Source organism: Cucurbita maxima, unplaced genomic scaffold, assembly GCF_002738345.1.
Source record: "Cucurbita maxima cultivar Rimu unplaced genomic scaffold, Cmax_1.0 Cma_Scf00008, whole genome shotgun sequence".
In the NCBI taxonomy this organism is placed as follows: domain Eukaryota; kingdom Viridiplantae; phylum Streptophyta; class Magnoliopsida; order Cucurbitales; family Cucurbitaceae; genus Cucurbita; species Cucurbita maxima.
This window is the reverse complement of record NW_019272024.1, coordinates 1,236,308-1,263,809: the sequence shown is the minus strand read 5'-3', so window position 1 is coordinate 1,263,809 and position 27,502 is coordinate 1,236,308. Positions and strand designations below refer to the sequence as shown.

At 37.3% G+C, this 27,502-nt stretch overlaps 6 protein-coding genes across 8 annotated transcripts; 4 read left to right on the top strand and 2 right to left on the bottom strand.

The window, feature by feature from the left end:
• Nucleotides 1-160: 160 nt before the first annotated feature.
• LOC111483195 (protein DMR6-LIKE OXYGENASE 2-like) lies at nt 161-4,360 on the top strand. Its single transcript, XM_023129346.1, has 5 exons — nt 161-191; nt 1,017-1,324; nt 1,401-1,636; nt 2,788-3,115; nt 3,948-4,360. Exons 1-5 carry the CDS (start codon nt 161-163, stop codon nt 4,194-4,196), a joined length of 1,152 nt encoding a protein of 383 aa, XP_022985114.1. The 3' UTR covers nt 4,197-4,360.
• Nucleotides 4,361-5,297: 937 nt separating this feature from the next.
• On the bottom strand, nt 5,298-6,031 carry LOC111483108 (classical arabinogalactan protein 1-like). Its single transcript, XM_023129248.1, has one exon. The coding sequence runs from the start codon at nt 5,903-5,905 to the stop codon at nt 5,567-5,569; it is 339 nt and encodes a 112-aa protein (XP_022985016.1). The 5' UTR covers nt 5,906-6,031; the 3' UTR covers nt 5,298-5,566.
• Nucleotides 6,032-9,108: 3,077 nt separating this feature from the next.
• On the bottom strand, nt 9,109-9,651 carry LOC111483194 (extensin-like). The gene has a single exon (XM_023129345.1). The coding sequence runs from the start codon at nt 9,649-9,651 to the stop codon at nt 9,109-9,111; it is 543 nt and encodes a 180-aa protein (XP_022985113.1).
• A 4,503-nt stretch (nt 9,652-14,154) lies between these two features.
• Nucleotides 14,155-17,472, top strand: LOC111483106 (dicarboxylate transporter 2.1, chloroplastic-like). Its single transcript, XM_023129244.1, has 4 exons — nt 14,155-15,203; nt 16,039-16,352; nt 16,582-17,030; nt 17,110-17,472. Exons 1-4 carry the CDS (start codon nt 14,346-14,348, stop codon nt 17,223-17,225), a joined length of 1,737 nt encoding a protein of 578 aa, XP_022985012.1. The 5' UTR covers nt 14,155-14,345; the 3' UTR covers nt 17,226-17,472.
• Nucleotides 17,473-18,079: 607 nt separating this feature from the next.
• Nucleotides 18,080-22,383, top strand: LOC111483105 (splicing factor 3B subunit 1-like). Of its 2 annotated transcripts, none has more exons than XM_023129243.1 (2): nt 18,080-18,191; nt 18,313-22,383. In XM_023129243.1, exon 2 carries the CDS (start codon nt 18,356-18,358, stop codon nt 22,133-22,135), a length of 3,780 nt encoding a protein of 1,259 aa, XP_022985011.1. In that variant the 5' UTR covers nt 18,080-18,191; nt 18,313-18,355; the 3' UTR covers nt 22,136-22,383. The 2 variants fall into 2 exon arrangements, with proteins under 2 accessions (XP_022985011.1, XP_022985010.1); XM_023129242.1 differs by having other exon boundaries at nt 18,283-22,383.
• A 519-nt stretch (nt 22,384-22,902) lies between these two features.
• Nucleotides 22,903-27,342, top strand: LOC111483107 (polyadenylate-binding protein 3-like). Of its 2 annotated transcripts, XM_023129246.1 has the most exons (6): nt 22,903-23,073; nt 23,194-23,296; nt 23,830-23,900; nt 26,445-26,636; nt 26,725-26,855; nt 26,948-27,338. In XM_023129246.1, the coding sequence occupies exons 1-6, from the start codon at nt 23,023-23,025 to the stop codon at nt 26,994-26,996; spliced, it is 597 nt and encodes a 198-aa protein (XP_022985014.1). In that variant the 5' UTR covers nt 22,903-23,022; the 3' UTR covers nt 26,997-27,338. The 2 variants fall into 2 exon arrangements, with proteins under 2 accessions (XP_022985014.1, XP_022985015.1); XM_023129247.1 differs by lacking the exons at nt 22,903-23,073; nt 23,194-23,296; nt 23,830-23,900 and adding an exon at nt 25,347-25,423 and having other exon boundaries at nt 26,948-27,342.
• Nucleotides 27,343-27,502: the final 160 nt, after the last annotated feature.

The following is a 27,502-nucleotide window of genomic DNA, read 5'->3' as shown; positions in this document are numbered from 1 at the left end:
GATGAACTATAATATTCAACTCATCTAATAAAAGCTATTAGGACAAGTTTTTTTTTTTTTTTTTTTTATATAACTAATATTAGTTTTTTTTTTGTTTTTTTAATTTCTAAAATGACATTAAAAAATTAATTAAAATAATAATTGTGTTGGCCAAACAGCGATGTGGATAAGGAAGGAGGGACTCTTGACAGGTGGCTCTTGTTGATAAGAATGTGCTTCCCATGACTCACTCACATTCATTTTTTATTTTATTTTATTTTTCAATTAAATTGAAATTTCACATTTATTAATTATAATAATAATAATAACTATTATTATTATTATTTATTCTCGTGTGGATCCTATTCAAATTCGTAAAAAAAAAAACGAACTATGTAACATCGATCTAAGACATCAAAATATATAGAGAGAATTTAAGAATGTTTTTATTGAAGTATGAGTGAGAACTATATTGTGAGATCTCACATCAGTTGGAGAGAAGAACAAAGCATTTAAAGGATATAAACATCTTTCTAATAGACGTGTTTTAAAATTGTGTGGTTGATGGCAATATGTAACAGGTCAAACCATACAATATTTGCTAACGGTGGGCTAGGACTGTTACAAATGGTATTAGAGTCAGACACTGAGTGATGTGTCAATAAGAATGTTGGGTCCCGAAGGGGTGGATTGTGAGATCTTATATCAGTTGAAGAATATGTTGACCTCCAAAGAAGGTGGATCATCAGTTGGAGAGGAGGATGAAAGAAATATTCCTCGTGAGACTGTAGAAACTTCTCCCTAATAGATGCATTTTAAAATCGTGAAGCTAACGAGAGTATGTAATGGGTCAAAGCAAACAATAGAATAGGTCTTCGTTTTAGGGATTGACTATTTACCTATTCAGTGAATTTTGGCATTATACATTCTAAAAGTCCCGAATCAAAAAAATAAAAAATTGGGTACTCGATAGAATGAGTGAACTACTCGATCAACTAAAGACGGGGATAGATTAACCAGTGTGTCTAACTGATGAGTCATCTACATCTTTGACATTTGTATTAAAAGGACAGGCTATTCAATTGGAACCTTGTGTCCAATGGCGCTGCCTAGCGTTAAAGCCATCGCTGAAACCCCCAACTTAGCCTCCATTCCTTCCTCTTACATCTTCACCACCAGCGACGACTCAGACGATGTTGCCGCCGCCGCCGATGCAGCTCCACACCGTGTCGAAGTTTCGATCCCCACCATTGATTTTTCTCTCCTAACCACCGGTACTTCCCATCAACGATCCAAAGTGGTCAATGAGCTTGGCAAGGCCTGCCATGATTGGGGCTTCTTCATGGTACGTTATTCAAATTACTACTAAACTCAAAAGCTTAGTACCCGCTTGTCATATTAAATTAATAAGCTCGTTGTAGGTGATCAATCATGGAGTGGGGGAGGGGTTGATGAAGGAGATGGTGGAGATCTGTAGAGAATTTTTTGATCTAAAGGAAGAGGAGAAGAGAGAGTATGAAACAAAGCATGTGCTTGACCCCATCAGATATGGCACCAGCTTCAATCCTAAGATGGAGGAGGTGTTCTTTTGGAGAGATTATTTGAAGGTCTTGGTTCATCCCAAGTTTCACTCCCCACCTAAACCGACAAGATTCAGGTTTGTCGTGTATTTTCTTTTTAGTAAGAAATCGAGCTTTCACGTTCAACAAGATTCAGGTCTGTTGGTGTGAGATCTCACATCGGTTGGTGAGAAGAATGAAGCATTCCTTATAAGGTGTGAAAATTTCTCCTTAACAAACGTGTTTTAAAACTGTGAGGCTGATGTCAATATGTAACGGGCTGAAACGAACAATATTTGCTAACGATGAGCTTGAATTGTTACAAATGGTATCAGAGTCAGACACCGAGTGGTGTGTCAGCGAAGACGCTGGACCCTTAAGGGGTGTGGATTGTGAGATCCCACATTAGTTGGAGAGGAGAACGAAGTATCCCTTCTAAGGGTGTGGAAATCTCTACTTAATTTTAAAACAGTGAGGCTGACGCAATACATAATTGGTTGAAATGGACAATATCTGCTAGTTGTGAGCTTGAGCAGTTACAAATAGTATTAGAGCCAGACACCAAGTTGTGTGTCAGCCATGACGCTGGCTCCCAAGGGAAGTAGATTGTGAGATCCCACATCAGTTGGAGAGGATAACGAAACATTCCTTGTAAGGGTGTGGAAATCTCTCCTTAACATACGCATTTTAAAACCGTGAGGCTGATGTCAATATGTAACGGGTCGAAGTGGACAATATCTACTAGCGGTGAGCTTGGGCTATTATAAATGGTATCAAAGCCAGACTACGAACGGTGTGCCAGCGAGGACGCTGGCTCCCAAGGAATGGAGTGTGAGGCCCCACATCAGTTAGAGAAGAGAACGAAGCATCCCTTATAAGGGTGTAAAAACTTCTCCTTAACAAACGCGTTTTAAATCCACGAGACTGACGACAATACGTAACGAGTCAAAGCGAACAATATTTACTAGCGATGGGTTTAAGATGTTACAAATGATATCAGAATCAGACACCAAGCAGTATGCTAGCGCGGACGTTGGACTCCAAGGGGGTAGATTGTGAGATCACATAAGTTCGAGAGGAGAAGAAAATATTCCATACAAGCGTGTGGAAATCTCCCTCTAATGGACTCATTTTAAAACCATAAAACTAACGGCTAGACAATATCTGCTAGCGGTGGGCTTGGACTGTTACAGTCGGGCGACATATCAAGCAGCTCGACACACCTGAAACATTTGGTTGATTATTGCAGGGAGATCTTGGAAGAGTACAGCAAGAGAATCAGAGAAATGGCAAGAGAATTGGTGAGAGGAATATCAGAGAGCTTGGGATTGGAAGCCTATAACTTAGAGAAAGCAGCAGAACTTGAATCAAGTTCAACACTGTTTGCAGCAAATTTGTATCCGCCATGTCCACAGCCACAGTTTGCAAGGGGCTTACCACCTCATTCTGATCAGTGCCTTCTCACTGTTCTTCTTCAAAACCATGTTTCTGGCCTTCAAATCCTACATGATCATCAATGGCTCACTGTCAATCCCGTTCCCAACGCGTTACTCGTTAACACGGCCGATCAACTTGAGGTACGCACCCACGCAATTCCTATACCTCGAATATTACGATACGTTTCAATTATACTTCTCGATCGATCTTGAAAGTTTCTCTTTTACACAAAAAAAAAAAATACCCTTAAAGTTTTGAAATTTTGCATTGATAAGTATATTTTCATTAAAATAAAGGAGAATAATTGACGTGAATATTTAAAAATTAGGAGGGATACGTGATATCATTTACATCTATATTGAAGATTAAAATGATCGTTATCTTTTTATTATTTCATCTATAGCTACAATTATTATAGCAATTCTTATACATTAGGAATATTTTGGGTTCGGTTCGGTCGGATTAGGACATTTTTTTAGACCTAACTCAATTATTTAAATTTTTTTCTGAACCATTCTTATATTAAATAATGAACCCAAGCTCAATTCAATCATAATTTTTTTTTTTGTTACGGTTATTTATTCAAAATTTTATTTTTAAACATATATTTATTTATTTTCCAACTCTAATTAAAATTTTCATTCATTTGAACTTAAACCCAATCCAAGTAAGTTCATACTCCGATCCAACCCGACCCAAATGGTGGGGTTGAGTTTATCAATTTTTTAAGTCATCGAGTTTTTTGAACACGCTTACTACACTTCAACTGTTGTATCAATTTACAATGATTTTGTAAATAAGATCACGTGTACCTTTTAGATTTATAAGTCGAACTCTTAAAGGGTATATTTGGAATAAATTTCTCGAAACGTATTAGAATCTTGGAATATAAAAGACCATTTTGACCTGTAACAAGAATAAGAATAAAAATGTAGGTTTGAATTTATTTGTTTTCGTTATTGGGTGTGGTAGATCATGAGCAATGGCAAATACAAGAGCGTTTTGCACAGAGCAATGGTGAATGACAAAGCCACAAGGATTTCCATAGCCATGGCAATTGGGCCATCATCTCAAACACTGGTTGCTCCTCTCCCTGAATTGCTTCACAAACACAACAATCCTCCTTTGTTCAAGACCATCAAATACAAAGATTATATGGAAATGCTTCAAAGTAATAAACTCGAACGAAAATCTTGCTTGGATCGTCTCCGTTTGCTTTGATATAGATAGACATTGAGTTTCGTTTCGGTTCTAAATCAATTGAGAATAAGAGAAGTAACTTTGTATCGTGTAAAGATTGTGAGATCTCTTTAGATCTTCGACACTTTCAACCGTTACAGTACTTCAGATTTAGTATGTATCATGTTCTCTCGTGGTTTTTCTAATGTTATCTAAACATTAAGTAATGGGTTGTGTGCATCGTCCAAAAACCCGGATGATGTGTCCTCTCACCAAAGGTACAATGGGGCCTTGGACAACTTTTATGACCAAGATATGAAGCATCCAACCCCAACCCATGTGCCCATTCAAAACTTTGGGTACCGATTTTATTTTAATTTTGAAAGTTTTTAGAGATATTTTTAATAATTAGTCAAAATATAATTTTAAAAAGCTTTAATTATTTTGACTACTTTTCTTTTCACATAATCGATTCTTTCAAAGTCATTTAGTTCTAAAGCTCGATTTGAGGAATTGGAAAAATATTAGATAGATTCACGACACCATCATTAGTTAAAACCATGTCTAGACTCCTGCTTGAAAATGTCTGTTAATGACGTGATGTCAGCTCTCCACCACCCCCAAACTCTATAGCCTAAACAAGCTACGTTGTGGCACATGCATGTGTCATAGTGAGGACGAACGCTGGTGAATTCCTTTGAAGTAAGTTTTTCAATGACATTATTGGACGATACAAGTGTGCCGACATTGCGCTCCAGTCCATGTGTGAGTGACACTAGCTAGTCGGTATCTTTTTGCTAAGCAAACTTTTCATTTATAAAAAAATTGACTATGCTTAAACATATTTTGTTTTCTAAGCATGGCTTAGGGTACTAAAAAACATAGCAATGTTATATCAATTTATTAGAGGTGCAATTGATAATTGAACTCAACTTCATAAAAATGTGTCAATATTGTAGAATTAGTTTCTAATTTTTAAAAAATATATTCTGATGAAGATGCAGAAGAGATCCGTTAACAGCAATGTTATATCAGTTTACTACGCCTTAAAAAAATATTCTGGAAAGACGTGAAATCCTCGTTTCTAATTTAACAAGTAATTAATGAACTGGAAATAAAAAAGGAAAGAAAATGAGAAGGATCTAGAAAAAGTGACTATAAATTAATATATGATGAAGATACAGAAGAGATCCGTTAACAGCAAACACATAATCGCCATAGCTAGAAACAATGAAACAAATTAAATCAGATTAAGAAGAAGAAGAAGAAGAAAGTATAGAATCCATAAGATACTGTGATAAGGAAGAAGAAGAAAAAAGAAAAACAAAATCAAGATAAAATGTACTCAGAAGCTACTACAAATAAATCACTCAGATAGAGAGACGCAGAGAACTAATCAAATCTGACTGCTCTCAGATCATCAAAACGACGGCGTATAGAACAACGGCCACAGATCCGAACACCGAGAAAGAGATCGAAGCGGCGCCGTTACCTGACGGAGCGGGAGCGTCAGCCGGCGGCGAGGAGATCGAGGAAGGAGAAGCCGCCGGAGACGGAGAAGTAGATGGCGAAGAAGCCGGAGTAGGCGCGGCCGGAGAGGATTTCGGCGACTTCACTGACGGAGACGCCAACGGAGCCTTCGACGGTGATTTCCTCGGAGACAATGACGGAGATGCCGCCGGCGATTGCGCGATTGCAGAGCCGATCAACAATGCCACCAAAATCATCACCACAAAACTCCTAATCGCCATTTCGATAAACGATTAAACTCAGAGAAGAAAAAACAAGAATCTAGAGAGAGAAAGAGGGGAATATGAAGGAATCAAGAGAGAGAGACAGAAAGCGAGTTCTGAGTTTGAGATAAAGCCTCTAGCAGGTAGGAAGTATATATAGGGAAAAAAACAGTGAAACCCTTGGAGTCAAAGGTAAAAGCCACGCCAGCCGTTAGATCGGAGTACAAATTCTAATCAAAGATCTCAGCGTGATCAACGGCAGATGTAACTCCCAAATTTAAGTTTGACGTAAAGCTGAAAATAGCCAATCATAGCCCAAAGAGATGGTCTTGTTTTCGTGAAGAATCCAAGCTGGGTTGCCTTAGGCTGACCGCGGTGCGGGTCCACCATAAAGGCAGAGCTGTCAACTGATCTCAAACGTACACGTGGACGATTTTGATTATTGGAATTTCGAACAGTTTCATTTTTAATAATAAATCATTTAATTAAATACTGAGATACGAGAAATTTTAAACGGTCAGAAAAAAGCTTTGGACAGAAACATGACCGTTAAAGGGTGGCACAGCCTGGAGGTGGACTGGCCAGTAGATTGTAGGGGTGGGTCCCACTAAGTATAAATATATAAATAAAGTATATTTATTATAATCTGGAAAAAAAGTTATTTATTACTTTCTATATTTTTATTTGGCATTTAATAATTATAATTTTGAAAATTTTTGGTATTTTTCCGTTTCCGTTCGTTGGTTTGAAATTTTTATTATTAGTTCGAAATTTCGAGTCAATTGAGTTGGTAACTCGAGATACTCGAATAGAGTTCACTACTTACTACTCTAATCGAATATAAAATATTTACAAGTCATAACGCATCACAATATTAGTTACAAATGCTAAATATTCAAAAAAAAAAATGTAAACCCACCGACCAACCTAACTCTTATAATTTAGTTTGGGTAGTTAAATAATTATTTTATTTTTAAATGCCTTTATAAGCATTAATATTTGATTAAACTACTCTCAATAAATATTTTACTAAAGTTAAAAAAAGTATGATAAGGAATTATATTGTCAGAACTTTCCCTTTTTCTTTGCAACTTAAATTCTCTCTTTTGTCCAAACCCACATGATTGGTACTAAGTTCAACAAAGCATGCATTCCAAAACCCTTTCAATTTTTCCTTTACGTTTATGTATGGACCATTTTAAATTCCACAACTTTGTTCCTTAAAATCTAAGATTTGTGATGCGGGTTGTCCCATTTTTCACGTTTGGAGTAAGATTTTGAACTTTATACTTTTTTTTATTTACGATATATGTTACGAGTTACTTGTCTGTATAACTGAAGTAAATAAATAAATGTTATTTTCAAGCAAATATCTCCGTAACAACAAGTTATTCGATAGGATCACGAGTTTGACTTTTTTTTTTAACGAGCCATCATGTTTTCAAGTGTCATTTTTCATGAATTACATTGGAGGATAATGATGATGAGTCTCTTTTAATGATACATAATTATTAAATATATATATATATATATTAAAGAGTTGACATTTCTCCATAATCATATAACCGTTTAAAGTCAACTTAATCATAATTTAACTGGTTAATATATATATTTTCAAAAAAATTTGAATTTTAATTTTTAAAAATTTAAATCCTAAAAATTTGAAAATAACTACAAAGTTACACTTCAAAAATGGAAGTCGCTCTCATCATAGATTAATAGATTAAAGGTTCGAATGTCTCCCAATTTTAAACCTTAGGGGTTTGTAGTCTGAATTTGTGCCAGAAGCCTTTTATTGGGCTCACTTTTTATAGGCTCAAATTTGAACCGTACAATAATGGCTTTTTATTGGGCTCAAATTTGGGCCAGTACCGTACAATAAGGGCTTTTAATTCGGCTCTTTTTTATTGGGCTAAAATTTGGAACCGTGCCGTACAATAATGGCTTCTTGTTGGGCTCAAATTTGGGGCAGTTCCGTACAATGATGTTTTTTGTTGGGCTCAAACTTGGGCAGTTGCAGTACAATAATAGCTTTCATATTGGGCTCCAATTTGGGCCAGTACCGTACAATACTGGATTTTTATTCGGCTAACATTTGGGCTCGTACCGTACAATAATGTTTTCTTATTGGGCTTACTTTTTATTGGGCTCAAATTTGGGCCAGTGCTGTACAATGATGGCCTTTTATTGGGTTCACTTTTTATTGAGCTCAAATTTGGGCCAGTAACGTACAATAATGGCTTTTATTGGGCTCACATTTGGGCCAGTGTCGTACAATAATGGCTTACTATTGGGCTCACTTTTTATTGGGCTCAAATTTCGGCCAGTGCCGTAGAATAATGGCTTGTTATTGGGCTCACTTTTTTATCGGCTCAAATTTGGGCCAGTGCCGTATTATTGGGCTGACTTTTTCTTGGGCTCAAATTTGTTCTGGTGCAATACAATAATGGCTTTTATATTGGGGTCCAATTTGGGCCAGTGCCGTACAATAATGGCTTTTATATTGAGCTCAAATTTGGGCCAGTACCGTACAGTAATGGTTTCTTATTGGGCTTACTTTTTATTGGGCTCAAATTTGGGCTAGTGCCGAACAATAATTGCTTCTTATTGGGCTCACTTTTTATTGAGCTCAAATTTGGGCCAGTGCCGTACAATAATGGCTTTTATTGGGCTAAAATTTAGGCAAGTGCCGTACAATATGGCTTTTATATTGGGCTCAAGTTTGGGCCAGTGCCGTTCATTGGGCTCACTTTTTAGTGGGCTCAAATTTGGGCTCTTTTATTGGGCACAAATTTGGGCCAGTACCGTACAATAATGGCTTTTTTATTGGGCTTTTTTTTTTCCTCATCTACCCTCATCCAAACTTTTTAATGTTTAATTTTATCTCTAATTCATATATACAGTTTTGGTCTGCTACTGCGACTTATGATCGTCAATTTCATTGTTTTTAAATTTTTATTTTTACCTGGACAAATTTTTAAATATTTTTTAAATTTGTATTATAGGGTTAAAACGGGTTGATATTTTAAAATTTTCTTTTATCCATTTGTGTTTTCATGAAACGAAACAATAAATTTCCACAAACTTTAATAACGAAAAAAATTAACAAATTAAAACTTTCTCAAATGACAATGAACACAATTATAATCAGTAATAAAATATTCAAAAATCCGTTTCAAACACATTAAAATCATCAAATTCAGAATCTGCAACGAATTCATTTAAGCGATTAAAGCCGCCGCCATTAATCCAAATGCAACTGACCAACTAATGGCGAATCTGTTTGCAGCGCCGCCGTTATCCGCCTTCGGCGCTGTCGGAGCTACGGATGGCGTCGGTGGTTCCATCTCCCCATTTGGCGCCGGAGGACTACTCGCTGGAGCAGCAGAAGATTTCGGCGCCCTGGCCGGCGTCGGACTCATTTTCGACGGAGCAGGAGCTGGTGCTTTCGTTTTCGACGGCGACGGCGCGTGAACGGGACTCTTCACCGCCGGCGGTAGAGCGGCCGGCGACAATGTTGGTGGGTTAGCATCTGACGGCGAAGTTGGGGTATCGGATGACGGAACGGGACTGAGCTCCGGTGGAGATACTGACGGCGAAGGCGGCTCCATCTCTGGTGGAGATGACGGCGACTCTGTATCGGGAGTCCATTTCCACGGTTGTGATTCTGGGCTTGGCGCTGTAGATGGTAGGGGAGAGTTGGCCGAGGCGGAGATTAGAAGCAGCGCCGCCGTGATAACATTCAGAACGGCGAAGGAAGCCATCGTTGGGAGATGAAAGAGCTCGGTGAAGAAGTTGAGGAAAATAAGAGTATATATAGAACAGATTATACTTAATCAAGATTAAGATCCAACGGCTCACAAAAGTATATAATTATTTGATTTCTTAATTTTTTAAATTACATTATGAAATTAAAAAAAAAAATAAAGTTTATGGAGTTCTACTACTAGTTTGTGCCATTCCACTAAGTACCATAAAAGCTGTCTTTTATAATTAAAAATAACAAAATAAATAAATACAAAATCTTCTCTTTTTTTTTCTTTTTTTTTTTTTTAATGAATGACCATTTTTTTCTTATTTTCAAAATATACTTTATAAAAATGTAAATTATCATCATAAAAATGTTAACTTTTGTCTTTAAATTAGATATAAATTCACCATATTAGAGTCAGAATTTCGTAGTTTTCCCCTCAGATTATTTCTAATCATTTTGTTATTTAAATAAATATTAAATATGTGATCCGTGTTTATTTAGACACAAATTTAAAAATATATAAACTTATTATCCCGACTCAAATTAACCCAAATTTATTAATTAAAAAAATATATAAACATATATTTAATTTAATTTCATAGTCTTTTTTTAATTATTTATCGTCAACCTACACAATTTATCAAGAAATTGAGTTGCTAATAAAATAAAAATTCGAGTTGTATTTATTAACAAAAAATGGACTTGCCAATTTCATATTCCAATCATTTTTTACACGTATGTTAATATTATTATTAGTTGTATTTATTATAGATTATCTTTCAGTTAAAAATAATATTTATTGTTAGACGAACACTACTCTCCACGATGGTATGATATTGTCCACTTTGAGTATAAGCTCTCATGGCTTTGCTTTAGGCTTCTCAAAAGGCCTCATACCAATGGAGAATATATTTTTAGATTATAAACCTATGATCATTCCCTAAATTAACCAATGTGGGACACTTTCATCTAACATCTCCCCTCGAACAAAGTACGTCTCCTCTTAATCGAGGCTTGACTCCTTTGGAGTCTTAGTCATTTTTTACTGCCTTCGTACCTTCGAGGAGGCTTGACTCCTTTTTTCTTTTTGGAGTCCTTTGTTTGACATTTGAGGATTTGTCTATCTATTGACACGACTAAGTTTAGGGCATGGCTCTGATACCATGTGAAATGAACCCAAGAGTTGATCGAAGACCTTGCAAATGTGTCAAGAGTGCCGAAATAAGCAGGACAGTTGCCGGTCAGAATTATAATTAGTTGGGGGTTGAAGCCAAGACTACCCGAGATTCATTAGTGTCGTGTGTCGACACCTCAATATGGGGAGATCTACTTGTCAAGCAAAACTAAGCTCCTGACAAGAGCTTGCAGTTCCGAAGTAAGACAAGACAGATGAAACAGAAAGCACCATGACAGTGCCTTCCAAAGAACCATTCACATTAGAGGAATATTGTCAGTGGTTGCAAGCAGAGAAGCCGAGAGTCGAGAAAAGACAAGCGCCAACAACTGAAGAGACTGTCAAAGAGCTTTGACATTGCTCTGATACCATGTTAAAGGAACACGACTCTCCATAATGGTATGATATTGTCTACTTTGAGTATAAGCTCTCATGACTTTGCTTTGGGCTTCCCAAAAGGCCTCATACCAATAGAGAATATATTCTTTGCTTTGGGCTTCCCAAAAGGTCTTATACCAATAGAGAATATATTCTTATATTATAAACCCAAGACCATTCCGTAAATTAACCAATGTGGGACAGTTTCATCTAACATTTATAAAACTTTGATTTTTGTAGTAAATTTCCAAATATTTCTTATATGAATGGATAAGTAGACAAAACAAATAATTCGAAATTTAGAATAAAAAAAAAACGACATAATTATTATTTAAATCGACAACATCATATTACTCGAAATTACAACTCGAACAAAATCAAACACCATCATTGAAGGAAATACAATGGGAAAATACATAAATAAATTAAACAGAATATTGGATAAGAACTTCACAGAGGAATTGAAGTTCCCTGAAAATTAGAACAGCATCCAAGAAGAAGCCACCATGGCTAAAGCCATAGACCAAAAGTACGAAACGCTGTTCACGGCGGTGGCGGCGTTGTGTTCAGGCGGAGGAGCGACATGGGGGTCGGAGGACGGAGGATGCACGTGCCCCTCGTGCGCATAAGCAACATTAACGAGCAGCAGCGCCACCAGCACGATGGTCAGAACGGCGGAGGGACGAGCTGCCATTGTTGAGAGGAAGAGAAGACTTTGAGAGACGACTAATTAATGTGCAAAATTTTATTGTATTTGTAAGCCCTCTGGCGATTTATTTTAATTATCCCACCAACCAATTATTTTATTTTATTTTTTATTTTTTTTATTTTTAAAAAACAAGTTGTACTTTTACGAGAGCTACATGAGTTATAAGTTGTACTTCTTATAATTTAGTTGTACTTTTTAATTAATTTATTTTTGGTTTTTTTAATACTTTTTTATTCATAATTTAAAATATTTTATTTTCATATAAGAATTCAAAATTCTTATCCATAAGAAAATTAAGTTTTATTTAATTTTTAAACTCGCATTAATAGTTTGGTTTGAGTTATGATAAATAAAAAATTTAATATTAAACTTTTAAATATATATAATATATATTTATTTCATTTTATATTTTTTATTATGTATTTTTCAACCACTCTTAAAAATAATTTATTTAATTATTTAGACGACTTTAAATTATATATTAAAGTTAAGTTGATTTTAATTAAATATTGGGATATAAGTAAATTGATATTTTACTTAACTCCTCGAATTCATCCATAATTTCATAATATTATTTTCATAAAAAACGGTAAATACCTAAAATAGAATATTTATAAATATAATGATGAATAAATAGGTAAGTTGATAAATAAAAATACAATATAACTACTTATGTCATATAATTTAATATGAAATTTAAAAATTTAATTAAAAACAAAGTTGACTGATTATTATATAAAGTTTTGTTTAGAAAAGTCAAATTTGGTGGTTTAACATAAAATTTAAACCACTTATATTTAAATAATTGATAAATACGTGTATATACGAAATTAGAAGCCATGATAAAAAAAAATTAATCTAATATAAAACTTTTAACGTAATTAATTAACAAATAAAAAAATATTTTTTTTGAGTGTATAAAATATATATTAATTAGAAAAGTCAGAATTAGGGTTGGGGATTGAGTAGTTCATGCTCCGCCAGTTAGGCAGCACAGTTGTCATAATTCTCATATATATATATATATATATATATATATATATATATAATATTCACAATGAAGATTTAATATTAAAATTTTCGTGTATTAAACTATTATTCTATTTTTAAAAAAGTAGAAAAATTACAAACAAAAATTAAAACATTAAAAAGTGTATAACTTTTCCATACAAATAAAAGGTAAAGTGAAGATGGAGAAGAATCAATCCATTAGGAGATAAAGCCAGGGGAGTGAGGTAAAGGTCTCTTTAGTCAATTTTCCATACTAAACCCTAAATAAAAAAGTTCCGTTATTTGAAGCGGGCATGAATGCAATCAAATTTTTTAATATTACGAGAGTAGGTATTCTTGTGTTCATACTAATTTTTTTTTTTTTTATCGTTAGGATTATTCATATAATACAGTAACTTGAAAAATTCGGACTATCCAACCCAAATCATACCCGTTAGATTGAGTTGGTTTTTTTTTTATTGAGTTTGTGGGTTGATTTTTTTTTTTTTTTCAATTATCAACTCAAAAATAAAGTTTATCCACATTTAAAAGGTTTAAAAATATTTAATTCTATAAATAAATTTTATGCGATTTAAATTATTAATATAATAGAATTAGGTTGGAATTCAAATCGAGTTAGATATGGTGCAAGTTCTTTTTAAATTTGATTTATGATATCTTTAAATTGTCATATTATTTTATTTCATATATTTACCTTTATAATAATATTAATAATTATAATAATAGTTATTTCGGATATAATTTTGTAGATAATTTACGGTATAATGTTCAAATAAATAGAATGAACCTATAACAAATGAAAAGGATCATATTAATATGGTAGGTAGAAAATATTTAAAATAATGAATAGTTACTATATATATATAAAATCATATGCTTTAGGCACCAGCATCTTTGCTGACAAACCATTTATGTCCACCACTTTTAGAGCTTAGCCTCTTCGTTGGCATATCTTCCGTGTCTGACTCTAATATCAGTGTAATAAGCAAAGTCCACCGCTAATATATATATTGTCCTATTTGAGCTTTTACTTTTCTACTTTTCTTAACTGTTTCAAAAAACCAACTCAAATAATTTCATAACTAAAGCCATCCAACATTTTTTTTTTTGAGACAGGTAAAAAGAAAAAAATATATAAAAATCTAAAATTTGTGTAACAATTAAAAGAAAAATAGGTGGTGCAATAAAAAAGTGACACGTAAGAGCGGCGCATAATAGTGTATGTGGTTCATCCAAATTCACTCTCCGCCATAGGCATTAGCAGCCAGCAATCACCACCAAGCCCCACTCACTCACTTCGTTCAATCCGCTCTGCTTCTGCGTCTGCTTCTGCTTCTGCTTCAAAACGCCATAAACTTCGCCCTTCTCTCTGATCTCTCGATTCTCCTGGTCCTCCGCCGTCGTTCATAGTCTCTTACCGATCTTCATCACAATGGAGAGTTTTGCCCTCCAATCTGTCTCCACCACCGCTTCCTTGCCCCGCCATTCTCCCATTGCTCGAATTTCTCTCCTCCACCGCCGGAAAACCATTCCCCATTCCCAGTCCTTTCCCACTTCCCCTTGTTTATATCGCTCGGTTTCGCTATTTCAATCAGCCCCACCGATCCCTCAATCCCTCCTTTTCATTTCCCGATCTTCTTCCCTTTTCAATCCGCTTTTCAATCCCAAATTGCGCCGAACCCATCAATTACGAACCAGTGCCTCTCAATCACCGGAGAAGCAGCCACTGCCGCCGACCCCACTTCCCCAACAAGGTGCTAAACCAATCCCTTTTCTGATTTCCATCGCAATTGGTTTAATTGTTCGTTTTGCCGTCCCGAAACCGGTGGAGGTTTCTGCCCAAGCGTGGCAGTTGCTCTCGATTTTCTTGTCCACGATTGCTGGACTCGTTTTGAGTCCCTTGCCGGTGGGTGCTTGGGCGTTTCTTGGCCTCACTATGACTGTTGTTACTAAGACTTTGACGTTTACTTCTGCTTTTAATGCTTTCACTAGTGAGGTGATTTGGTTGATTGTTATTTCATTCTTTTTCGCTCGTGGGTTTGTCAAAACTGGGTTGGGGGATCGAATTGCGACGTATTTTGTTAAATGGATGGGGAAGAGTACGCTTGGTTTGTCTTACGGTTTGACGTTCAGTGAGGCTTTGATTGCCCCTGCTATGCCCAGCACTACGGCCAGGGCTGGCGGTGTGTTCTTGCCCATTATCAAGTCCTTGTCGCTTGCTGCTGATAGTAAACCCAACGACCCATCGTCTAAAAAGATCGGTGCTTATCTAATTCAGTCTCAGTTTCAGGTATGTTGCTATATTTTTCCATTATCTTTCTTTCTCTGCTGTTTTGTTCTCCTGCCATTAACCTTACCATGGGAAATCTTTGCCTGCTGACTGACTGTTTGTTCTATGGCTTCAATTTATCCAATCATTCTTTGGCTTGTGTGGTTTGAAAGGAATTGGAGACTTCTCAACAACAAAAACAATATCTTCATTAACTTTTTAGATACTTCCCCTTTTATTGCCCCCTCACATGGTGTAAATGTTACTATGCTCCTTACAAAAGCTATAGTTTAAACACCCTTTTCTCCAATTAGATGAACTTTTCGTGATATCCATTGTTTTGGGGCTTGGTGTCATAATCGCACTCTCGGGAGAACAATTGTGCGTCACTTCTTTTAATCCAACGAACAAGTTAGCTGTGAGAAATTCGGACTTTGCGGACAACGTAAGCGTATGCTCGAGCCTCAAGTCATGTTTCAGTGAAATGTTTTGGAAAACGTGAACTAGGAAAGACGTTGAAAACAATTTGTAAGAAAACAATATTGTAAGCTAAAAGCGATTAGGCAAGAACAACAGTTTTGATAGCATATAGTCCGGGTAGGAAGAAGTGACGACTAATCATATCCACTATAGTACATTTTGGGGCATTTTAGCTGCTATTATAGACTTACATCTATGACGATCTTCTTCTTGAACATTTGCTACCGTTATCAGTTTGCATAACTTGAACTCTGTCTATAAATATTTGTTGATATGTCAAACAAGGAAAACATTTTGATCTCGAGCATTTTTGGAGCCCATTTGCTGATAAGTAATACATTCTGTAACTTGTTATTGCCTGCTTATTTGGTGACAGAGTGCTGGTAACTCTAGTGCCCTTTTCCTAACTGCTGCTGCTCAAAACTTATTGTGCCTTAAACTGGCTGAAGAACTTGGTGTGCAAATATCTAGCCCCTGGCTTACTTGGGCCAAAATTGCTAGTGTGCCAGCCATCATTTGTCTCTTAACAACTCCAGCAATCTTATACAAGCTGTTTCCTCCCGAAACCAAGAACACACCCGATGCCCCAGCCATGGCGACGAAAAAGTTGGAGGCTATGGGTCCTGTCACCAAAAATGAATGGGTCATGGTCGGTACCATGCTTATTGCAGTCTCGTTATGGATAGCTGGGTATGTAGTATTACTTGTGCATTATCATATAAATCTTTTGCTTAAGTGATGTGATCGTGTTTAGAGAAGAATGTGTAACTTTCTCGGCTGGCGTCTTCTACTGGTTAAAGCATTAGCATAATCTTAGGACCTGAAAGTTGCTGCTACTTCTTATGGATGTTAATAATGGTCTCTTAGTTGTAATTACTCCCTCCGGGTTTGGAACTAAGCTTTTTTCGTTTACTTTCAGAGAGGCCCTTCAAATTCCTAGTGTTGTAGCTGCAATGATTGGTTTATCAACACTCCTTACACTCGGAGTCCTAAACTGGGAAGACTGCTTAGCTGAAAAGTCGGCCTGGGACACGTTGGCTTGGTTTGCTGTCCTCGTGGGCATGGCGGGCCAATTGACGAGTCTCGGTCTGGTTGGCTGGATGTCCAATTGTGTGGCCAGTTTGCTGAAGTCTCTCTCTCTCAGCTGGCCTGCAGCTTTTGCTATTCTTCAGCTATCTTACTTCTTTGTTCACTACCTCTTCGCTAGCCAAACCGGTCACGTCGGAGCTTTATACTCGGCATTCCTTGCGATGCACTTGGCGGCCAAGGTGCCTGGGGTATTGGCAGCTCTCGCCTTAGCTTACAACACGAATCTCTTCGGCGCTCTGACTCATTATAGCAGTGGTCAAGCTGCTGTATACTATGGAGGTATGTATGCCCATCCAACATCTTCTTTGAATTCAGACAATGGATATCAACTGACTTACTTGTTTGTTCATTGCAACAGCGGGTTATGTCGACCTACCAGACGTATTCAAAATCGGGTTCGTGATGGCGCTCGTAAACGGTATTATCTGGATTGTGGCTGGAGGTATTTGGTGGAAGGTTCTTGGTCTATACTGAACATGAAATCTTGAATCCAAAGAGTCTTTTGTTTTGTACATGCTCTGCTCAGTCTTTGGGTACCCACCGGAAGTCCCGACCCAATTGTTTCTCCTTCCTCTCTCTGGCTCTACTGATGGTGGCATTGATAAAGATTTAGATTAAATTTTGCCTTGTCTTATAACTTTTCAAACAGTGAAAAGGGAAATTGATGATGAATTAAATCCATAATTTGGTGGAAAACAATCTGAAAAGCTGAGTTTCTGAATCTTCTCTGTGTTGTGTTCTTGATTTCTATGTTTCGATTCACTCGGCTTTGGTCTAGAAATTAATTTGTTTCTTCTTTATAAACCATCGGTTGGTTGGATGTAAACAACCTTAACTCGAACTTGTTGTGATGTGAGATCTCACGTCACAATATCCACCAGCAGTGATAGGCTTGATATGTTACCAAGCTATTTCTTCTGTACATAATAAAAATAAAAAATATTAAATCTAATTTGATTGATTTTCTTAAAATTAAAAGAAAATAATATTATTAAAATTGAAGAAATTCTTAAAGACAAAATTTTAATTTAAAGAATGGTTGTTGAATTTATTTTAGTTTTAAAAATTTGGAAGATTTAAATATGTTCACAAATGTAATTTTAAAATTGTTTAGACTAAATTTTAATTCAGGGATCAAATTAGCGATTATTTTTAAATTAGTAATTTTTTTTTTTTTATAATTTAACCAAAAAAATTAATGAAAAATTCTAATAGTTTTTTCCCGGGCAATTGGGCCGGGAAAAGTTCGACCCGCCCATTGGAGCGATCAGTTGGAGTCGGTTATCACATCTATAAAAGCTGAAGAGAATTCATAGAAGAGATTTCGGAGTGCATTTCTCTCCTCATCTCAAAGCCCTAGAAAGATATATCTGATTCTCTAATTTCAGTGTAGAGAGGAAGAAGAAAGATTTCGCCACTCGAAATCGGTACTTGATTCAGGTCAGTTCATTTCTCTACCTTCGCGTTCTATCCTTTTCAATTTCTCCATTTTTGCGTTTATTTAATTTTTCTTACTGAAATCCATATAGTATAATCCACGGAACCATTTGCCGAATTTCAATTTCTGGGGCTTCGATTTCTGTTCTGGGAAAGAGGCGTAAGTTATGGATTTAGAGATTGCCAAAACCCAGGAGGAGAGGAGGAAGTTGGAGCAGCAGTTGGCTTCTCTTAGTTCAGTGACTTTCGATACTGATCTTTATGGTAGTAATGATAAAGCGGGTTATGTGACTTCCATCCCGGTTAATGAGGACGATGAGAACCTTGAAGCCTTGGACAACGAGGTTGCTCGTAAGTTGGCTTCTTATACGGCCCCGAAGTCTCTGTTAAAGGAGATGCCAAGAGGTGGCGAAGAAGATGATGATATAGGGTTTAAGAAACCGCAGAGGATTATCGATAGAGAGGATGATTATAGGAAACGTAGGTTGAATAGGGTGATATCGCCTGAGCGGCATGATGCATTCGCTGCGGGTGAGAAGACTCCGGACCCCTCTGTGAGGACTTATGCGGAGGTGATGAGAGAGGAGGCGTTGAAGAGGGAGAGGGAGGAGACTTTAAGGGCTATAGCTAAGAAGAAGGAAGAAGAGGAGGCCGCTAAGGCATCGGGAGAAAAGCCGAAGGAATCAGCTGCAGTGCCTCAGAAGAGGAGGAATAGGTGGGATCAATCGCAGGATGATGGTGGAGAAAAAAAAGCGAAGACCTCGGATTGGGATTTGCCTGATACAACGCCTGGAAGGTGGGATGCAACACCAGGCCGGGTGGGGGATGCCACTCCTGGTGTGGGGAGAAGGAATAGGTGGGATGAGACTCCAACTCCTGGGAGGTTGGCTGATTTGGATGCAACTCCAGCAGGTGGTGTTACGCCTGGTGCAACCCCTGCTGGAATGACTTGGGATGCAACTCCTAAACTTGCTGGAATGGCTACACCAACTCCAAAAAGGCAGCGATCGCGGTGGGATGAGACCCCGGCAACAATGGGAAGTGCCACTCCTATGCCCGGAGCAACCCCTGCTGCTGCATTTACTCCCGGTGTGACTCCTGTTGGAGGGGTTGAGCTGGCTACCCCAACACCCGGGGCTATCAATTTGCGTGGCCCAATGACGCCTGAGCAGTATAATTTGATGAGGTGGGAGAGAGATATTGAGGAGAGGAATCGCCCATTGACTGATGAAGAACTTGATGCCATGTTTCCACAAGAGGGATATAAGATTCTGGACCCTCCTGCTTCCTATGTGCCAATTCGAACACCTGCAAGGAAGTTGCTCGCTACGCCAACTCCGATGGGAACTCCTCTTTATGCCATTCCAGAGGAGAATCGTGGCCAGCAGTTTGATGTTCCAAAGGAAGCACCTGGTGGCTTGCCATTCATGAAGCCCGAGGATTACCAATACTTTGGGGCATTGTTGAATGAGGAAGATGAGGAGTTGTTGTCTCCAGAAGAGCAGAAAGAGCGGAAGATTATGAAGCTCTTACTCAAGGTTAAGAATGGAACACCTCCTCAAAGGAAAACAGCTTTAAGACAGCTAACTGATAAGGCTCGTGAGTTCGGTGCAGGCCCCTTGTTCAACCGCATTCTGCCACTCCTTATGCAGCCTACTCTGGAGGACCAGGAGAGGCATCTTCTGGTTAAGGTTATTGACAGAGTGCTTTATAAATTGGATGAATTGGTTCGTCCCTATGTGCACAAAATTCTTGTTGTGATTGAGCCATTGTTGATCGATGAAGATTACTATGCACGTGTAGAAGGTAGAGAAATTATATCCAATCTTAGTAAAGCAGCTGGTTTGGCTACTATGATTGCTGCAATGCGTCCAGATATTGACAACATCGATGAATATGTTAGGAATACCACTGCAAGGGCTTTTAGTGTTGTTGCTTCTGCCCTTGGAATTCCTGCCCTTCTTCCATTTTTGAAAGCTGTGTGTCAGAGTAAAAAATCATGGCAAGCACGGCATACTGGAATTAAGATTGTTCAGCAGATTGCTATTCTCATTGGATGTGCTGTTCTACCACATCTTAGGTCTCTTGTAGAAATTATAGAACATGGTCTTAATGATGAGAATCAGAAGGTGAGGACAATTACCGCTTTGTCTCTAGCTGCACTTGCTGAGGCTGCAGCCCCATACGGTATTGAAAGCTTCGACTCAGTCTTGAAGCCACTGTGGAAGGGTATTAGGTCGCACCGTGGTAAGGTGTTGGCTGCTTTCCTGAAGGCTATTGGTTTTATTATTCCTTTGATGGATGCATTGTACGCCTGCTACTATACAAAGGAAGTGATGTACATTCTCATTCGAGAGTTCCAATCGCCCGATGAAGAGATGAAGAAAATTGTTCTCAAAGTGGTCAAGCAGTGTGTGAGCACTGAGGGAGTAGAGGCTGATTATATCCGCAACGATATTCTCCCAGAATTCTTTAGGAACTTTTGGGTTCGTAGAATGGCTTTAGATCGTAGAAATTACAAGCAACTTGTGGACACAACTGTTGAGATAGCAAATAAAGTAGGTGTTGCCGATATCGTTGGTAGAGTTGTTGAAGATCTCAAGGATGAAAGTGAACCTTATAGAAGAATGGTTATGGAAACGATAGAGAAAGTTGTTGCGAACTTGGGTGCATCCGATATCGATGCTCGATTAGAAGAGCTATTGATTGATGGGATTCTTTATGCCTTCCAAGAGCAGACCAGTGATGATGCTAATGTGATGCTTAATGGGTTTGGCGCAGTTGTCAATTCTCTTGGACAGAGAGTAAAACCGTATCTTCCCCAGATTTGTGGTACCATAAAGTGGCGATTGAATAACAAGAGCGCGAAAGTGAGGCAGCAAGCCGCAGATCTTATTTCAAGGATCGCAGTCGTCATGAAGCAGTGCCAAGAGGAACAGCTCATGGGCCATCTTGGTGTTGTCTTGTATGAATATTTGGGAGAAGAATACCCAGAAGTTCTGGGTTCAATTTTGGGAGCCTTAAAGGCTATTGTGAATGTCATTGGTATGACAAAGATGACGCCTCCGATCAAGGATTTGCTTCCCAGATTGACACCAATTTTGAAGAACAGGCATGAGAAAGTGCAAGAGAACTGCATTGACCTTGTCGGTCGTATTGCCGATCGTGGTGCTGAATTTGTTCCAGCAAGAGAATGGATGAGGATCTGCTTTGAGTTGCTTGAGATGCTCAAAGCCCACAAGAAGGGAATCCGTCGTGCTACGGTTAACACATTTGGGTACATTGCTAAAGCCATTGGGCCACAGGATGTTTTGGCGACTTTATTGAACAATCTAAAAGTGCAGGAGAGGCAGAATCGTGTTTGCACTACTGTCGCCATTGCTATAGTTGCAGAAACCTGTTCGCCATTTACCGTTCTGCCTGCCCTAATGAACGAGTATCGTGTGCCAGAGCTTAACGTGCAAAATGGTGTGTTGAAGTCTCTCTCTTTCCTTTTCGAGTATATCGGCGAAATGGGAAAGGATTACATATATGCTGTGACGCCATTGCTCGAGGATGCTCTAATGGACCGAGACCTGGTCCACAGACAAACTGCAGCCTCTGCTGTGAAACATATGGCTCTAGGGGTAGCCGGTTTAGGGTGTGAGGATGCCTTAGTTCACTTGCTAAACTATGTATGGCCGAACATATTCGAAACATCGCCACACGTCATAAACGCCGTGATGGAGGCCGTGGAAGGAATGAGGGTGGCATTGGGCGCAGCGGTTGTGCTCAACTACTGCCTGCAGGGGCTTTTCCACCCTGCTCGGAAAGTTCGAGAAGTATACTGGAAAATCTATAACTCATTGTACATTGGTTCTCAGGATGCTCTTGTTGCAGCTTATCCAGGATTAGAGGATGGAGAAAACAATGTGTATTGCCGGCCGGAACTGGTAATGTTCATCTGAAGCTCCTCAATTTGTTTCCAATAGCAAGTGTTGCCATTGTCATTGTGATGATATTATATTAATACAGTTATGAACTGATCCTTCGCTTATTCTAACTGCTTAACCAAAAATGGGCTGGGTTTTTGCTCTCTTGTATTGTATTTAGATGGATGATGTCCTTGATTAGCAGGATTAGCATTATAATCTGCTTCTTATCTGTAATACTTTTGAGTTTTATAACAGTTTAATAGCGAGTTTTTTCCCGGGAACGAAGGAGGAAGTAGGGAGAGATTTTCCGTTAGCTAAATAGGGATAAGGACAAGGACAAGGACGGGAATTGCTTTTAATTCCACCAAATCCCTATCCCGCTCTTTATATGTGTGTTGGATACTATATTGTAAATCTCAACTTTTATTTTCGCAAAAATAAATAAGAAATTTCGCAAACTGTTAAGAAATTTGTAAGTAAATTATTAGAATTTAAATTATAAATTTAGTTTTTACGAATTTGAATTTATTTAATTCGTAAACTTTCAAAACTATAATTTATTATTAAACTCTTCAATTATTTAAAATCCTAGGAATATACAATTAAAATTAAAATTTATATATATAATTATTTTTAAAATTTAAATTTACCAAAAAAAAAAAAAAAAGATCATTGAGACAGAGAAATGAAAATTTTACGAATTTTATTAGATATTTTAATTAAAAAGGTTTAAAGACGAAATCGGCGAAAGGTTAAAGTTGTAGGGTTAACCTGTAATTTTACCATTAAAAGAGGGGAAAGGTGCGTAAGCTATAGGAGCCGGGTTGAACACATTTACTGTTAACTCCCTTTGAGAGAAAGGGGAGAGAGACAGAGAGAGAGACGGAGAGACGAAGGGGCGGAGGGGCGGAGGAGAAGCCATGGAGCACGAAGACGTCGACATGATTGGCTTGGAGACCAACGATGCTGCGGTTCGTCTTCCATTTTAATCCTTTTTTTTTTTTGTTCTCTTTCAATTCGATTCTTATATACCATCCTTTTGTTTTTGGTGTGTAAAAACCCTAATTGCTCTTTTTTCTCCTGGTTTTCAGGAGTTAGATGACATGAAGAAACGGTTGAAAGAGATGGAAGATGAAGCTGCTGCTCTACGTGAGATGCAGGCCAAGGTCGAGAAGGAAATGAGTTCTGTACAAGGTTGGTTTATGCTCTTCTTCGCTTTTGTGAATTAGTTTTGTGTTTTTGTACAATGTCATTGCGATATGGAGGCTCTTGGATTCTATTCGTTGTGTTAGTATTTACGATGTCTATCTTGGATCTTATTTGGTGAAATACTGAATAAGTAAGTCAAGTTTTGGTATTTGTTTGATTCTGAAGGTCGTCTTTTTGTTGGATGCAAGTTGAAAATGTTTAATGTTTGAAGAAGGCGCATTTGGATCTCATGCAAAAAACTGACTCTTGCATTTGAATTTCAAATTGTTGTAGCTATTCATTAACTGAGTAACTGATTTTTGAACTGTCTCCGACTTGGAGATGATTCGTTCTCATCTTAATCACAAAGTTGTAGTTTCTGATTAGCAGAAGTTTGCCTTGGGATGAGAACCTAATTATGGAGACATATTATTTGCTGATCATCCCGTACATGTTTTTAATATAAATATATCTCTCATGCGAAAGTAGTGCAAGCAGTCTGTTACCGTTAAATGGTTAGCCACTTTTTGTACTACCAGATCCAGCAAGTGCTGCTGCAAGTCAAGCAAATAGGGAGGAAGTGGATGCACGGTCAGTGTTTGTTGGCAATGTACGATCTCTTTACCCTTGACCAATATATATATTTTCTTTTGCATATTTCTCCAGTTGCTTGCGTCGGTCACTCGTACCCCACGATTGGCTGAACTTTAATTTAATGGGTGCAAGGATTCTCTCTGTTAATGTTAAATTCTTGAACAATATGTATTTACAGTTTGCACTACTTATTTTTACTAGATTTGTTACTTCTATTTAGGTCATTCATCATGAATGGGAGCTAAGACTTGCTCTTCTTGTAGCTTTCTCTAATATTAATCTTTTGTCTTTCTTTTGTTCCATGCATTTGATATGATGAATGGAGCAATCTTATTGAAGTATTTGGTGACCTTTTTATATTTTGAATGGATTGGATTTATCAATAATTGAAGGTAAATTGGCAAGAGAAGCCACTGACTGGAGCTGTCTTCTTTATTGAACAATAGAAAGAGCTTTTTGAGCATGACTTTCTTTGAGAGTTCAGTTACTTAATTATTGACATGGATTAAACTGACTAACTTTCATTCCTTGGTTTGTTCATTCCTCGTGTGGTCATAAAGATTTACTAAATTTCAGGTAGATATGGGTTGTTTCTTGTGGTACATATCATTCATGTCTTAGGAAGAGGTTGGATCATGCTTTAATTTTGAGGATGTTAAAGTGGTTGGTTGCTAGCAGTACTATTTTAGAGATGTTTGGAGGGTTCATTGTATTGTTATCTATCGTTCTGCCTTTTAAAAACATTGAAATCTATAAGTAACTATTATGAATATTTTCCAAATAGATTGTTGCCAAAAATTCAGTTCAATGTGGATAGTTACTTTTTAAATTTATATATGACCCATTTCTGTACTGTGCTTGAAATTTTAGTATATGTCGGTGTTTCTAGCCTGATTTGACTCCCATGTTTGACTGCAATTACAGGTTAGGCTTACTTCGTCAGGTTTTCTGATTACCTATTGCTGAAGTCGGATATTCTCTGATATGTTATAAATAGCTATCTAGTATATAAAAAAGTGTCTTGTCCCAAAAGAAAGAGCGGATAAAAATTGTGATAAAATGTATAAGGATAAGGTGTAAAATTTTCAAGAGGGTAATAGTTTTGGTTGAATCTTTTGAAAAGAGTGATGGAAGAAAAAAGTTGAGATGAGTTAACAAGAAAAGAAAATATACCTAAATATCATGTAGTCATGCCTTGTTAGCTTAGTGGGTGGGCTAAGAGTCAGTCAATCTAACATGTCTCAAGTTTGAGGCCATGTGGGTAATGGGAAAGAGGAGTTGGTTAAAAAAAAAAAAAAAAAGTGGGAGAGAGAATAAACTCACCAGCCCAGAAAAGGGTATGTATGACTGGATGAAGTCAGCAGAAGTTTTACTGGTTTGCTTGATTGAACTGGAAGGCTTGACAAGTTTTGAAGGGAAGTAATGTGCATTCACAACTAAGGAGGACTGGCTGTGGCGCTGAGGTATGTTATTGTCTTGTGTTGAAGCCAGCATTTGTGACCACTGTTCGAGGATTGTTTAAGTGATTTACAATCTATGGTGAGGGACCTCCAAATATCTCTGATTTTCCTGTCTCCTCCCTTAATCCATCAAGGAAAGGAAAAAGGCATAATTAGGGAAGCTTTTATGTTTCTATTTCTACTTGTGGGAAATGTTCATTTTTACCTTCGTAAATATCCAGTTTCATCAAGTTGAACTCTATGCTTGTATAGGGTATAAAATTAAGGCCTTCCTTGATTTGAAGTTCAAAAAATTTTGTTTAACTAACTGAAATTGTTCAAAATCTAACAAACCCAAAATACTGCTAGAAAAACTCCCAATGTCACCCAATGTAAAGACATCCCTGCTAAAAAATTATTAAGTATACATAGAAATAGTGTTCTCCAATCACAAGCACCCACACTTAACCTTCAATCTCAAAATGGGGAAAAAAACCAACATAGGTTTTTAATTTGAACTTTTATTCAAGTTCAATTGGTCAAACTTCAAATTTAAAAATTAAATTGGACTCATTCAGCTAAGTACCCATCAGGATTTGTTTTTCTGTCGTTTGGTAGGAGTAGTCAAATGTCTCTCCTTTCCATAGATGAATACGTGTTCCTTGGATGGTTTCTGTTTACTGGGTTATTACATTATTACATTGTCATTCTTGTATGAATATTCTCTTATAATCATGGCCACTGGTCAAAAAAGCTGTTAGTCGTCTAGGATTTTTCAAGAGAACAAATGTGGAGAAATTAGAGTTGCATGGTAATTTCTTGTCTTCTCATGAATGGATATCCATTGGAATTAGAAAGAGACCTATTATTATGAACGATTGGGACATGACTTTTATTAATTAATTTAATTTTTATTTTCAGTTCGTTACAGGGTGATGTACTATGACAATCACACAGTAATTATGAAAATGTGTGACTCATTTTATTGATTTAATTTTTTTGTGTGATTTACATTCTACTAATATTGATATGATATAAGTTAACTGATAAAAATCTGCGAGCCCTATTTTATTCGGGTTTTGTGGTATGTCAAATGTTCTGAGCTACTACGTTTGGAACAGGTGGATTACTCATGTACCCCAGAAGAAGTACAGCAACATTTTCAGTCATGTGGAACTGTAAACAGAATCACTATTCGCACCGATAAGTTTGGACAACCGAAGGGTTATGCGTATGTTGAATTCCTTGAGACAGAAGCTGTTCAAGAGGCCCTCCTTCTGAATGAATCAGAACTGCATGGTCGACAGCTGAAGGTTAACATAAGTTTTATATATTGCTAGATTAATGTTAGTTTAAGATTCTTCTACTGGAAAAAAAAATGAGTTTTTAAGTATGTTGCAGGTAACTGCCAAGAGGACAAACATACCTGGGATGAAGCAGTATCGTCCACGCCGATCCAATCCATATATGGGTGCTCGATCCAGGAACCCATATGTTGCTCCTCCTTATTTCTTCTCACCATATGGATACGGGTACGATTATTATTGAATATAAATTTCCAATGCAAACCGCTTGCATCTCTTCCTCTCTTCCAAGTCGTTTAACATAGTTCTTTCTGTTGCAGGAAAGTCCCAAGGTTCAGAATGCCAACGCGTTACGGCCCCTACTATTGAGTGTTATTTTTGTTTGGGGCATTGTTGAACTAGAGATATCGTACTTAAATGTGTCTGCATGCCCTTTTATTTTTTTATGAAGGAAATTGATGTTTGGATATAATTTTAAGAGATCTTTTTCTGTTTAAAAGAAATGGAGTGTAAGCAAGCACGACGCAGGTCAATCCCTTCGAGCTCTATCACTGCGTATAGAAGAAGGCTCCTCTGGAGTTGCTGCAGGTACGTTTTCATTATCTTAAGTATTTCACTTTGGAATTTTGTGCATCGTGTTTGAAGCTAAAAATAGAACCCATTACATATTGGTATTAAACGTTCTATATATTGAGTGCTTGCTATTTTGGTTCAATTCTGTGCATAGATTTATTTGGTTTTGTTTGCCCCATCTGCTTGGTCAGTTATAAAAGTTCTGATTTCAAGAACAATAATCTTCTAGAGCTCCCACATCAATGAGAGAAGGGAACGAGTAGGGAACGAGTAGGGAACGAGTGCCAGCGAGAACGCTGGGC